Source organism: Eurosta solidaginis, chromosome 5 (genome assembly GCF_040869045.1).
Source record: "Eurosta solidaginis isolate ZX-2024a chromosome 5, ASM4086904v1, whole genome shotgun sequence".
In the NCBI taxonomy this organism is placed as follows: Eukaryota; Metazoa; Arthropoda; class Insecta; order Diptera; family Tephritidae; genus Eurosta; species Eurosta solidaginis.
This window is the reverse complement of record NC_090323.1, coordinates 217,279,304-217,292,873: the sequence shown is the minus strand read 5'-3', so window position 1 is coordinate 217,292,873 and position 13,570 is coordinate 217,279,304. Positions and strand designations below refer to the sequence as shown.

The following is a 13,570-nucleotide window of genomic DNA, read 5'->3' as shown; positions in this document are numbered from 1 at the left end:
TAGATTTGTAAAAAAGAAAAAAAAATGGAGAAAAAAGGGCATTTGACCAAAGTTCTACAAAAAAAAAGATATTCTTTCATTACATATATAGTATATTTTTATTTTAGTACATATATAGCCTTTTGATTGCTATAAAAATTTTTCATAAAAATTTGTTTATAAGCTTAAATAGGTTCTAAAACCCGTGTAGTAAGAAGTAAGAGAAAACAAAAGACAAATCTATGTTAGTAGTAATAATGAGCATTGAATAAATTTGTTGACAATATGGGAATGCTGACTTCCTTACTTGTTTAGAAAGCACTTAGGGCACACAGGTAAGGGGCCACCGAAAAATAGGTGCGTCGGTGGCCATGGATTTTGAGGGTGGGTCTAGCAACGGGCGTCGCAACAACACCCGCGGCGCCCCCAAGATATATTCGGCCCTTTTTGTTTTTCCCCCTTTTGTTATATTTTAATTTTCAGCTTTTTTTTTATTCTCGGTTTTCAGCGTTGGTAACTGGCCATGTCCGGTTCGGTAAATTTTTTTGCGGTAATGTTTTTGAATTTTTAAATTTTGGAATGTTAACGGGTTGTCCGTGGCGTCCGGTTCGACCGGATGTCATTTTGATTTGAATTATAAGCGTTTTGAGTCGGTCTCTGCGCTTCTGTCAGTTTGTTTTGAATTTGACAGCTGCTCGTTTTGATAGGCATGATATGACCATTTTTTCTGTTTATGGCGCAGGAACAGTAAGGTTGGCAAGGACCCGCCCCAGCCGACAATGACTAGCCACTGTGCACCACCACATCATGCCGACCGCCTTCCTTACTGCTTCCATAGTAAATGCAAGTCCATAACAATATGTTGATGGCACCCGGTACCGTATGTTGTCTGGTATTCCCGTCCTGTCGCGATGGTATATATATACTATAATTTTTAACGAAGACGTTATTTGGCGTGCAGTAGTCAGTGCGCATCGATATTGGGACTAGCGCGCTCGTGCCCAGGATTGTTGCGTGTCCACTAGATCCATTTGACCAGAGACCTGTTTCCCTTATGCGTTAAGCGGCGATGACCGCTATTTCCTTCGCCACCAGGTCAAGAGGTGGAAGGTATAGCATTGTGTTGAGTGCTTCAGATGGAGTGGAGCCGAGAGCCCCGGTGATGCAGAGCTCCGAACTCCGTTGCCCTTTTGAAGCGTCTTAAGATAGGTAGTTTTAGCTAGTGCAGGCCACCAGACCAAGGCACCATAAAGAAGAATCGGGCGCACAATGGCTGTATAAATCCAGTATGTCACCTTGGGGGAGAATCCCCAGGAGGTGCCAATTGCCCTCTTGCAGGTGAACAGCGCTGCTGCTGCCTTCTTGCATCGCTCCACTATATGGTCACTCCATAATAGCTTCCTATCCAGAATTATTCCCAAATACTTGACTCGATCGCTAAACGCTAAAAACGTACCCCCAATTCTTGGCGGTGTTAGATTTGGTACCTTATACCTCCTCGTGAAGAGGACAAGCTCGGTTTTATCCGGGTTGACTTCCAAGCCTGTGGCTGTGGCCCAGTGCGAGATAGATCAATGTGTGCGTCTGTGTACATGTGCATAACATATTTGTGTGTGTATTGTTTACAGATAAGCACTGTTGCCATTGACCATTTTGCATGCTTGCTTATGGAAACATCAACTTTTTCCAATTTAATTTTTGATGTTGTAAAAGGCTGGAATTAATATTAAATAAATATAAATAGATTGCATATTTATAATCTGCACTTTTACATAATTATTTCGAATTATTTTCACAATTTTTCAAACTTTAATTAGGTGTTTTTGCATAAAAGTGCAAACGGTCAAAAATTAGCGCACAAAAGTTTACTAAGCAACTCTGTTTAGTGAGAGAGCGATCAGCTGACACGTTCTTACGGAAAAAATCAAAATTGTTTTGATTTCTACGTTCCGGGCTACGTACGTACGGGCGTTGCACGTGGATGAGTTTTCGTTTGCATTGTACACTCATAAGATAGGTCGTGTCAGCTGACACGTTTTTGGTACGTGCGTTCGTGAGTAAAGGCTCCATTACTGATACTTAGCATAGACTTGACTTGGCTTGCGAACTGTCACTTACAGTTCTGTTAAATGAACATTCATGTTACTGATTACTCAGAACTTAGCAACACTTAACTTGACTTAGAAGTCTGTTGAATTTTTATTTTCTATGTAAGTTCTAAGTGACGTTTACATTTTGAGATGCCATTTGTTTGTTTCCATTTCATTTTGACATTTTGTCATACAAATTGACATTTATTTAAAAGTAAATTTCAACGCTGATTATGATGCCAGGTTGTATGCGCCAAGTGGAGTATAATCGTGGCTAAGTTGCCAAGTCAAGTTAAGTTTATGCTAAGTATCAGTAATGGGAGCTTAACTGCCGCATAACTGCCGCATAATTGCCGCATTTTTGACAGAGAATTGCCACAGAGTGTTTTTGTTAGATTGGGGTGTAAAGATCTTAACACAATAGAAAAATTCTGGCAGCTCCATCATAAATGACAGATTGCAGTTGACTAATATTTTGTAGCAAAAAAAGTAAAAAGGTGTATAATTTGTGAAAAAATTGAAAAATTTGGTCTTAATTGCTAAATGCTACAGAAAATACTTAGTATCTGTTCAATACCATGTAATTAAGTGTTTATAAAGCAATAAATTGGTTGAAACGCAACATTTATCGGAGAAACCCGGAAGGTAAAGAAATCACCAAAGGCAGTTCTGTGCTACCGAAATAAGGAAAACACGAAGAAAGCGAGCAACGTAGTTGTTTAGGTGGTATGTTGAGGAAGATATAGTTAATTTTTTTTGTGAGGTGCGTGTTTTGCATGCAATACCATACCATACCAAAAATCATCTACCAAATTAATTTATACAATCAAAGTAATCGTTTCAGGTTCGACGATTTTGCTTTAACGAGTGGATAGCTATTAGACAAGATTCCTTGCCCACAAACCCTTTTGCAAAAAAACTTCTCAGTAGGCAAATATACATAGGCGTTTATTTGTTTTATTGCTGTTGATCGTCTTAAAACATAATCACAGTGTCTACATACGAGAGCATGGACTTGCAGCATCTGGAGAATGGTATTAGTAGCGGTGGCCATAGCGCTGCTAACGGACAACTAAATGGGTCTAACGAAACGGATTTTCAACGTCTTGCCCAAACTATTGCGACAAGTATACAAAAAATCCTACAAAATGGTAAGGGAATTTGCGGATACATCGTATTAATGCATAATTCAAAAAAATTTAATTTTCGCAGTATCTACTATGCAGCGTATGGTTAACCAATTCAATACACCACAGGACTCACCCGATTTGAAGAAACAATTGTATGATTTATGTTTAGCAATTCTTGTTAACTGATAAGACTTAGTAATTTAAAATTTTCATATAGGCACCAAATATTGACCTATACGCATCAGCTTGTTTCGGATACAAATAATCATTTAAAAGAAGTGGACAAATGCAAAGAACGTCACTTGAAAATACAACGTGATCGTTTGGTAGACGAATTTACTGCTGCTCTCACTGCATTCCAGGTAAAAATTTTTAGAAAAAAGTACGTTTTTTAGGGCCCGGTCTATCATTCCGAGTTTAAACTCCAGTTTAAGTTGAATATAGTTTACTTTGAAACTTTCTTTGACAACATAAAATTTTGCTGCTCTTATGAGTTTTATCGGCCAGAGTGGTAGGGTGAAACTCTAAACAACTTTAAATAAAGTGAAATACCGGGAATTGTTAAGCTTTCAATGCATAACATATGTACATACGTAAAAAAATGCAAGTTCAAATAATTAATAATAATAATAGTTTTAAGGAAAAACAAAAAAAAACTTAGTTTCGCATTCACTACAAGCATATATCGGCTTTTAAAAGAGGTGTATTAAAAACACCTTAGTAAAATGGGTGAATAACGTAGTTTCGAAAAACTACACTACAAACTACATGTTGTCGCTGTTGTTGTTGTACAGTGCTTCGCCCCATCCAATAGGTGCGACCAATCACAAATTCTCATCAATGTCCTCTAACGGGGGTCCAAGGAAACTTGCTGTATCAACAAGGTGGACCATAATGAGAGCGGTGTTAGAGAGCGTTGGTTCCACAATACAGTTTAAGAGATGGTTGGTGTCATGTGGGGACACATTACAAGCAGGACATATGTTTTGCATGTCGGGGCTGATTCTGGATAGGTAAGAGTTTAACCTGTTACAGTACCCAGATTGAAGTTGAGCTACAGTGACGCGAGTTTCCCCGCGAGAGTGCGTTCCTCCTCTGCTAGTTTTGGCCTTTGTGATGTAAGCTAACGGTAATCATTTTTTGTTACTTTCGACACATTTGCCGTTGTTGTTTCTTATCACAAAATTGCCGTAGCTTGTTTTCAATATGAAAAACTATCTTGTATCTTTATAATCGTAATACCACGACTAATAACCTGAGCTATTGCTTTGAGCGAATCATAATCCGGCAGCGAATCGCGTAAGTTCCATAAGCGACGATACTAGTTTTAATTCTGTCATCGTAAAGCTTTCAACTGACTCTTTTAACATTGTGATGTCCAATTTCATTTGAACGCGTTTTTTATTGGTTCAGGCGTAAGTGGTTCTAGAATAGTCGCAGCCTCAGACTTCATCACAGTTGGTACAAGTGTGGCTAATAACTGTAATGCTCTGCATTCGATTAGGGCCAGTTTGGGGTAGCGCACTAAATTTTGATTGCATTACACTCTCATTAGCTTTACACTTTATAACAAAAATTAGAGTGCGCACTATTTTTTAATCAACATAGTGATAGTGATGCCCTTCTCCTCTACGACTAAAAATGTATTGTAGTCATTAAATTTTTTCACTACCACTCAGCTGAGAAAATGAGAACAAAAAAAAAAAAAAATAATAAAATCATTATTGGAAGTTTTCTATGGCACCACTCGAATTGAGTTAAGAAACATTTTTGTGCACTAACCTGAAGCTGAAAATATTTTCACTTACAGGTCCCGTATCGTGTTATACGATCACGTATCGAAAACCGATTTCACCCAAACGATAAATATGAATTTTTTAAAGCTTTAAAGTTTAGTTTTAAAGTATAAATTATATTAATAATATATTAATAATAGTGAAAAATCGACTTCCACTATAGCTGAGTGAGGTTGATATTTTTTGCATTACCACTCCACTGTGAGTGAAGGCTTCGTTGCAGGCAAATGAGGCTTAATGTTAAGGGGTTAAGGGGTTTAAAATATCTATGCGGTTAGGCATGCCTATTGTAAGAGGTATCAAATTTCGACCCGAAGGTTTAAGAAGTAAAAAGATATTACCTGCGACAGTTGGACAGTACCAAAAGGTTAAAATACCGCTGCGTACATTCAAGGGATTGTGTAGCGGAACCTTTTCAGGCTGCCAGCGCAATATATAGCTTCTCCAAACCCAATTGTCAACCTCACCTATCCGTAGTTTCATTAACAGCCGAGGCTCTGGCGACTCCGAACTCCTCATGGATCTAGGGGGTGGGAGGCCGGTATGACCTATATGGTCACATGTGGTCATAACAAATCGTTCCCGAGATTGTTGGGCTTGGTACTGGAACGTACCGGATCTGCATCCGGCAAAGGACCTTCAACATCGATAACACTCCCCAAGGCCTTCGGGGAGTGTCCCTGTAGCTACAACAAAAGCAAAAACAACTGCAGCGTACCGGACTCATATCAACATCTTATAGATATATATTTTTAGGTACTGCATTTCCCCGGGCAAAGCAACTTCGAAAATTTATAAAAAAGTTTTTTTCAATTAGAAAAATGTTTTTCTAAGCGGATTCGCCCCTCGGCGGTGATTTGGCAAACACTCCGAGAGCATTTCTGCCATGAAGTTTCTCAGTGAAAAATCATTTGCCTTGCAGATGCTTTTCGGAGGCGGCATAAAACATGTAGGATAGATTTGACAACCCGATGATTGAATATGTCAAACAAATCACTCCTGTGGTAGTATGGTTGTTGTTGTTGTTGTTGTATCGATAAGGACACTCCCCGAAGGCCTTGGGGAGTGATATCGACGTTGAAGGTCCTTTGTCGGATGCAGATCCGGTACGTTCCGGTAACAAGCAGATTAGGGGGCTTTGAATATAATCGTAACAAGTATGCCTGTCGCAACAGGCGACTAAAAAATCCAAATTATTAAGAGGTTGTGTAGTGCAACCCTTTCAAGAGAATGCCAGCGCAATTTATAGATTCTCCAAACCAATTGTCAACCTTGCCAACCCGTGGCGGATCCCTTTTCTTTAGCAGCCGAGGATATGGTGACTCCAAGTTATTCATGGAAGTAGGGGGAGTGGAGGCGGGATGGCCTAGAACATTCAATGTGGTCATATTAAATCGTTCTCGAATTTGTCGGTGCTTGTTACCGGAACGTACCAGATATATATCCGGCAAAGGACGATCAGTATCGAAACCACACCCTGTCTTTATCGCTACTGCAGCAACAACATAACACTCTGCTCGAGAAGTGTATAATATGTATACTAGTCTAGTGCTTGGATTAAAATTTTTTAGGATTATTTTTGCATCAATTTTATTAATGCAAAATGTGAACATCAAATGTGTCTACTACCTAGGGCGTTCAACGCAAGACAGTCGATATCGAAAAAAATGCTGTAAAACAAGCGCGTGCGCATAGTTATAATATCAGCAAACCACCAGGCACGAACAGTAGCAGTGGTGGTCGAAGTACAAGTGGCAGCAACAATAGCGGCTCCTTCTTTGAGGATAATTTTTTTAATCGCAAATCTAATCAATCACAACAACAAACACAAATGCAAGAAGAAATCGATTTACATGCACTCGAAGAGCAGGAGCGACAAATACGCGAACTGGAGGTATGTAGTTAATAAAAATATATACAGAAAAGGAACCTTTGCAACAAATGCCATACTTCTTTTCTTTACTTTTTTGCATTATTTAGGAAAACATCGTAGGAGTAAATGAAATTTATAAGAAACTAGGCGCAATGGTGTACGAGCAAGGTCTAACCGTTGATTCAATTGAATCGTCCGTTGAACAGACAAGTGTTTTCGTATCTCAAGGTGCTGATAATCTACGTAAAGCTAGCTCGTATAAAGTATGTTTGATTTTCATTATTAAATTAACAGTAGAGTACTGTACAACTTTTTTTTTCAATTCCAGAATAAACAACGCAAGAAGAAACTCATCTTAATTGGCATACTCTCTGCTGTATTATTTACTATAATTATGATTTTAATATTTGAATTCCAAAAATAATCACAGTTTGTAGGCAGCACGGTTCAAATTAATAATTGGTAACATGTATATCATATGTATTCACCCAAATGCTGCTAAAAGTTGTAAATTATAAAGTTTGATGTCTGCGTCAACGCCAATGTTGAAATGATAAACATACATATTTATATTCAATTACTTACCATAATAGTCAAGTGATATTTGAAAGCAAACACTTTTTATGAAGTATAAAAATCAAAATAACAGAAGAATTCACAAAGAAAAGAAAATTTACCTATTTTAATTTTGCCATTTGTACAAAATATGAATAGTGCATGTTTTTTCAAGTTGGTATATGGATAGGCTACTTCTAAATTTGCTTACTGTAAAATTGACACCAAAAATTTATTTGTAAATGTGTATATTCTCATCTATAAAAAGCAATAGGAGGGCTTAGAATTTTGTGCAAACAGTCTAACATTACATTCAAAATCAAAACAAAGTATATGATGATGTATTTGTTTCATAATTGCAAAATCAGGAACATCTGTTAATACAAAACAAAATGTAAATGCAAATAGTTAACGATGTATAACTTATCGACCGAGTAACGCCAAATAGGCTTAAGCTTAATACTTTCAAATCTCAATTTTTGAATGAAATGTATAGGCTATAAGCATACGTATCAGCTGCTTACAGTTGAAATATCTACGATAAACGGTTGAGAAGTTATGGCTAAAAAAATTTAAAAATTAATTTAAATAATTTTTTTAATGACAAAAGCACGGCTATTGTAATATTTTCATTTTGCAGCTCAAAACCTTTAGGCTTGCTATATTTGCTTTAGCACAAGATTCTGTACTCTCACAATACTTTGTGGCGGATAAAATATATTTATATACTGCACATATACGTATTTTATATACTGTATTGTATTATTTAATCATAATATTTAAATTTATAATTTTATGCAAAATTTACATTTATTAAGTAAACTATGAACGTAAAACTTATGTAAAGCACCCGATATGAAAGTAAATTTTTAGCAGTGGCTTAAATATGGAGTATGTACATATATGCAATCGTAGCACATAAATTGTTCTGAGAAATTGCTAAATGCTTTTAAAAATTACTCTCTTAATGAAAATTCATTTGGAGCTATGCTACTGATGTTTGTTATTGTTTTTTTTTCTTATATTTTAAATATGTGTATTTATATTGTTTACTTGACCATCAATTGGTCTGCACCCGCTATTGTGATGGAAGCAGATGTAATGATTCGTATTAGTTTGAAGAGAACATAAATATAATTTGTGAACATTTAGTATAATAAAACAAAATAAAATAATCTACGAACCAAGTAAAAGACATCCATAATGTGGGTATTAATAAAGCAAGTCTTCAAAAAACTAAAATAATTTTTATCAATTGTATTTGTCTATGCGAAATCATGACATCACAGTCTTTTTCTTGAAGGTTTTGTGGAGTATTGTCGATGACGCTGGTTCTTTGCCGGCTACAAATCCAGCACGCTTCGGAAAATATCATCAAGGAGGTTCTAGCCCGGCCATCTCGGTAACGATTTGATATGACCACGTCGAACCTTGATTGTGGATTTTAGTCGCCTCTTACGACAGGTATGCCTTCCGCGAAATTATTTTAAGCAGTCACTTGACAGTCTAGCTTTTAGCGGTGTAGAAAGCCCGGTACGCCTGCGCAACAGGCGGAGCCTTTATAGCTACGAAAAAAAAAAAATAGAAACTGATGATCACAAGAGGATGTGTCGCCCTTTCGGCGAAGCCTAGTGTTGAACTTAATTTTGGAAATATTAAGCCGTTCGCAGACTGGTGTCCTATAGCGTTAATTTTTATAGTTATTGTCCTAAAGACTTTGTATTACAAGCGTTATTAATATAATTCTTAAGCACTACGGAAGCTTTAGGTTTGGAAGCTTCTCTTTTTTATATTCCTATGGCTTTTGCAAAAGTTCTATGCCCAGACTTTTCGATAAGGGCGATCACTATTCTTGAAGGGGTCATGGGCCCTTCATAGGCTCGAAAAGACCGGATGCTACCTGGTCTTCGCTGGGCTTTTCCAGTGGAAGAGGGGGAGTTTAGTTTCTAAAGTGCTATCAACCTCTTGTGTTTGTTGTAGCGACAAAGAGGCTCCTTGATGTTCCTTTGTCGGATATAGATCCAGTACGTTTCGGTAAGAAGCACCATTGAGGTATAAGCGCGACCATCTCAAGAACAGTTTAATATGACCACATTCTAGGCGCTTCCCAAGGCAGTCGGTTCTATGTACCGGAGCGACTCGGGATTTTTCCCGACCAAGGACTGTCATTTCAGTGTGACCCCATTTAATTTGTTTCGTCCCTCCCACAAATTGGCATCCTCCCAGCAGCTCCTTTCAGCAGGCCTGCTACATATTCTCTTACTCCGGGAAGGTATCGAACCCAATCCGGGTCCGTCTCCTGACCCCGGTCCTGAGAAATGGTTTTGCTGCATTTGCCAGAAAAGAATCTTTTTAGGACGGTCATACTCTGTTCAGTGTGTCTCGTGCAAGGGATGGTTGCATCGGACAGGTTGTTCTGGGCTTGATCCCAAAACCCGACGTCCACGTAACTTTTATAAATCTTTTGTGGCTCCTTGCTGCTCACGCCCAAGGGCGTCCCGTAGTCTACGCCTAAGCGTATCCCCACTACCTTCCAGCAGCTTCGCTGCTCAGCAAGCCACAACAAGTACCCGCTGCTGCTCGCGCCCCACGGCGCCAACAACTCAAACAGCTGATACCACTCATAACTACTACCTTCGTAGTAGAGCTGGTAGCAATGCTGAGCATCAGCCCCTGCCCCCGTCTTCTTCTCCCCCCCTCTTTTCTGGCAGCAATCGTGCAGGTCAGGGAAACAGACTCTTAGTCCCTGCCTCCGTTTGCACCGTCTGCCAGCACAGAATATATAGGTTTGCGACATCCGCTCAATGCAGCTCCTGCCTTGGGTGGTGCCACTTTCCTAGATGTTCTGGTCTCCGCGACGGCAACCCCTCGACGGGTTTCATCGCGCCATGTTGCCAGGTCGCAAACCCAAATCATCCGGGTACCCCAATGCTTGCCCAAGGGCGCCCAGTCCCAAGGCCACAACAGCAATTGCGTCCTGGCCTTCCACAACCTAGGCGTAGTCACCTCTCACTTACCCCTAGAGTGGCGGCGTCACCCCTCATGCACTTCAGAATTCTGCAGTTCAACTGTAATGGACTAACTGGGAAGATTACGGAGATAGTCGATTTCATGAAGCGGCACAACATCCGCATTGCTGCGATTCAAGAGACTAAACTCACAGCAAGATCTGCATTGCAGACCTGCTCTGGTTGTAATGTCCACAGGAAAGACCGCTAGAGCGGAAATGGAGGCGGCCTCGCGTTTATTATACACCACTCTGTGCAATATCATATATTTGATCCTGGCATCGACCGCAGTGACAATGTCTTAGAACGTCAAGGCCTATCTGTCCGGTCAGGCGATGCAAATCTAGAAATCATCAACATCTACATCCCTCCTGTCACCTGTTGCCCCAGTGGATACCGCCCTAATATCGAGGCCTTACTCACTGGCAACAATCGCATTATCTTAGGCGATTTCAATGCCCATCACGACCTATGGCATTCAAACTTGCGGGCGGACAGTAGGGGTGAGATGTTGGCGGATCAAATAGACGAAACGACGTTCTGCACAATAAACGGAGACGCCCCCACACGTATGGTAGGAAGCTGTCATAGCTCGCCAGATATCTCAATCGTGAGCGCAGAACTCGTAAACTGCGTCAACTGGCAGCCGATGGTAACATTGGCATCCGACCACCTGCCCATACTTATTTCGTTCGAGCGTACCGCCCACTTCATCGTCACCGAAAAACGCACTTTCATAAACTTCAAAAAAGGAAAGTGGGAAGAATATAAATCTGCAACAGACAGCAGCTTTGCTGCCCTCCCTGACTGATGCCCGCCAAGGGGAGCGTGCCTTCCGTAAGGTCATTGAATCCGCCTCGGCACATTTCATTCCCGCCGGGAGAATTTCCGAAATCCGGCCCCACTTCCCGGCTGAGGCCGCAAGCTTAGCGAGGGAACGCGACCTTATAAGACAGCTTGATCCAGGCGACCCCCAAATAAGGGATATAAACTAACGCATCAGATTGCTTGTGGACGAACACAAGCGGGCGAAATGGGAAGAGCACCTAAGAGGTTGTAACCTCTCTACCGGTGTAGGTAAACTTTGGTCCACCGTAAAATCCCTATCGAATCCGACTAAGCACAAAGACAAAGTTTCCATCGCCTTTGGCGATAAGGTGCTGTCGGATGCGAAAAAATGCGCGAGCGCTTTCTGCCGACAATATATAATGCATCCTACGGTCGACAAAGATAGACGGAGAGCCAATAGACACGCACATAAACACAAACTCAGCGCGTCACCAATTACCATCACCGCTAGAGAGGTTGAGGACGCCATTGGTCGCGCTAAACCATCCAAAGCAGTGGGCCCAGACAGCATAGCGATGCCGATGCTTAAAAACCTAGGGAAAGAGGTTTCAAATATTTAGCGCATGTCTTCAACCTGTCTCTTTCCACCTTTGTCATACCCGAGAAATGGAAAATGGCCAAGGTGGTCCCGCTACTAAAGCCTGGGAAACCAGCTAACGTAGGTGAGTCATATCGTCCGATATCTCTCCTATCGCCAGTGGCAAAGACGCTTGAAGCCATTTTGCTCCCTTATTTCCAAGCACATTTGCAGCTAGCCCCTCATCAGCATGGCTTCAGAAAACTCCATAGCACTACCTCCGCGCTAAATGTCATTAGCACCCAGATAAATTGCGGTTTGAATCAATATCCCCACCATAGAACAGTACTCGTAACGTTAGACCTATCAAAAGCTTTTGATACGGTCAACCATGGCTCGTTACTGCAAGACCTGGAAGGGTCCACCCTTCCCCCATGTCTTAAAAGGTGGACCGCAAATTATCTGGGTGGTCGGCAGGCATCGGTGCAATTCAGAAACGAAACATCAAAACAAAGGAGAATTAAACAAGGGGTGCCACAGGGTGGTGTCCTATCCCCGCTTTTGTTTAATTTCTACATATCTAAGCTACCTTCACCACCGGAAGGAGTCACAATCGTTTCCTACGCCGATGACTGCACAATAATGGCCACAGGCCCAGGCCCAAAGATCGATGAGCTATGCAATAAAATAAACGGCTATCTCCCTGATCTCTCCAGTTTTTTCGCCTCGCGAAACCTGGCATTGTCACCGACTAAATCTTCCGCGACCTTATTTACAACATGGACGCCCCAAATGTCGACCATACGCTACCGACTGTCCTACACCCCAAAATCTTGGGTGTGACGTTTGATCAGGATCTACATTTTGGTGCGCACGCAACCGCAATTGTTCCAAGAATTCAGAGCCGTAATAAAATCCTCAAATCCCTTGCTGGCAGTACCTGGGGAAAAGATAAAGAAACGCTCTTGACCACATACAAAGCAATTAGCCAGCCGATTACGTGCTACGCGTCACCCATATGGTCGCCAAGCCTAAAAACCACCCACTGGAAGAAACTACAGACCTGCCAAAATACTGCTCTCAGAATCGCCACGGGCTGTCTTCTTATGTCCCCAGAACACCATCTGCATAATGAGGCGAGAATACTCCCCATCAGGGAGAGAAATGAGATGCTGACCAAACAGTTTCTGTTGAATACCCAGAAACCTGGGCATCCCAACAGACATCTGATTGACGAACCAGCACCGCCTAGGGGCCTAAGGAGTCATCTCCGTAAGCATTATGAGGAAATACGGCACCTGAGAACTCAGCCATATGAAACCAAAAAACACAAGCAGGTCCTCAGTGAACTCCACAAACAGGCGTTGGACCTTTATGCCAGGAATTGCCCGGTGAATCCAGTACTCAAAGAACAGTACCTAAAACTTGCGGAAGAGGAACGCACACTCCCCAGGGAAACGCGAGTCACTCTAGCTCAACTTCGATCTGCATACTGTAACAGGTTAAACTCTTACCTATCCAGAATCAACCCCGACATACAAAATGTATGCCCTGCTTGCAATGTGTCCCCACATGACACCAACCATCTCTTTAATTGTAATGTGGAACCAACGCCTCTAACACCCCTTTCCTTATGGTCCACCCCTGTTGAAACGGCAAGTTTCCTTGGACTCCCGTTAGAGGATATTGATGACAATTTGTGATCGGTCGCGGCTATTAGGTGGGGCGAGCATTGCTACAACAACAACAACAACAACCACATTCTAGGCCATA

General features: G+C 41.1%; 1 protein-coding gene across 6 annotated transcripts; it reads left to right on the top strand.

Moving 5' to 3' along the window:
• Positions 1 to 2,522: 2,522 nt before the first annotated feature.
• Syx7 (syntaxin 7) lies at positions 2,523 to 8,668 on the top strand. 6 transcript variants are annotated; one of them, XM_067788239.1, is made up of 7 exons: positions 2,523 to 2,714; positions 2,914 to 3,220; positions 3,282 to 3,351; positions 3,417 to 3,561; positions 6,629 to 6,889; positions 6,976 to 7,131; positions 7,197 to 8,668. In XM_067788239.1, the coding sequence occupies exons 2-7, from the start codon at positions 3,079 to 3,081 to the stop codon at positions 7,290 to 7,292; spliced, it is 870 nt and encodes a 289-aa protein (XP_067644340.1). In that variant the 5' UTR covers positions 2,523 to 2,714; positions 2,914 to 3,078; the 3' UTR covers positions 7,293 to 8,668. The 6 variants fall into 6 exon arrangements, with proteins under 6 accessions (XP_067644340.1, XP_067644341.1, XP_067644338.1 ...); XM_067788240.1 differs by having other exon boundaries at positions 2,902 to 3,220; XM_067788237.1 differs by having other exon boundaries at positions 2,523 to 2,795.
• The last annotated feature ends 4,902 nt before the right edge of the window (positions 8,669 to 13,570 follow it).

What these genes read in the sequence shown, in the direction of transcription:
- Syx7 (XM_067788239.1), top strand. Translation starts at nt 3,079, where the DNA reads ATGGACTTGCAGCATCTGGAGAATGGTATTAGTAGCGGTGGCCATAGC. An exon ending in CCCGATTTGAAGAAACAATT is followed by an intron (nt 3,352 to 3,416) that starts GTATGATTTATG and finishes ATTTTCATATAG; the next exon opens with GCACCAAATATTGACCTATA. An exon ending in GTAAAGCTAGCTCGTATAAA is followed by an intron (nt 7,132 to 7,196) that starts GTATGTTTGATT and finishes TTTCAATTCCAG; the next exon opens with AATAAACAACGCAAGAAGAA.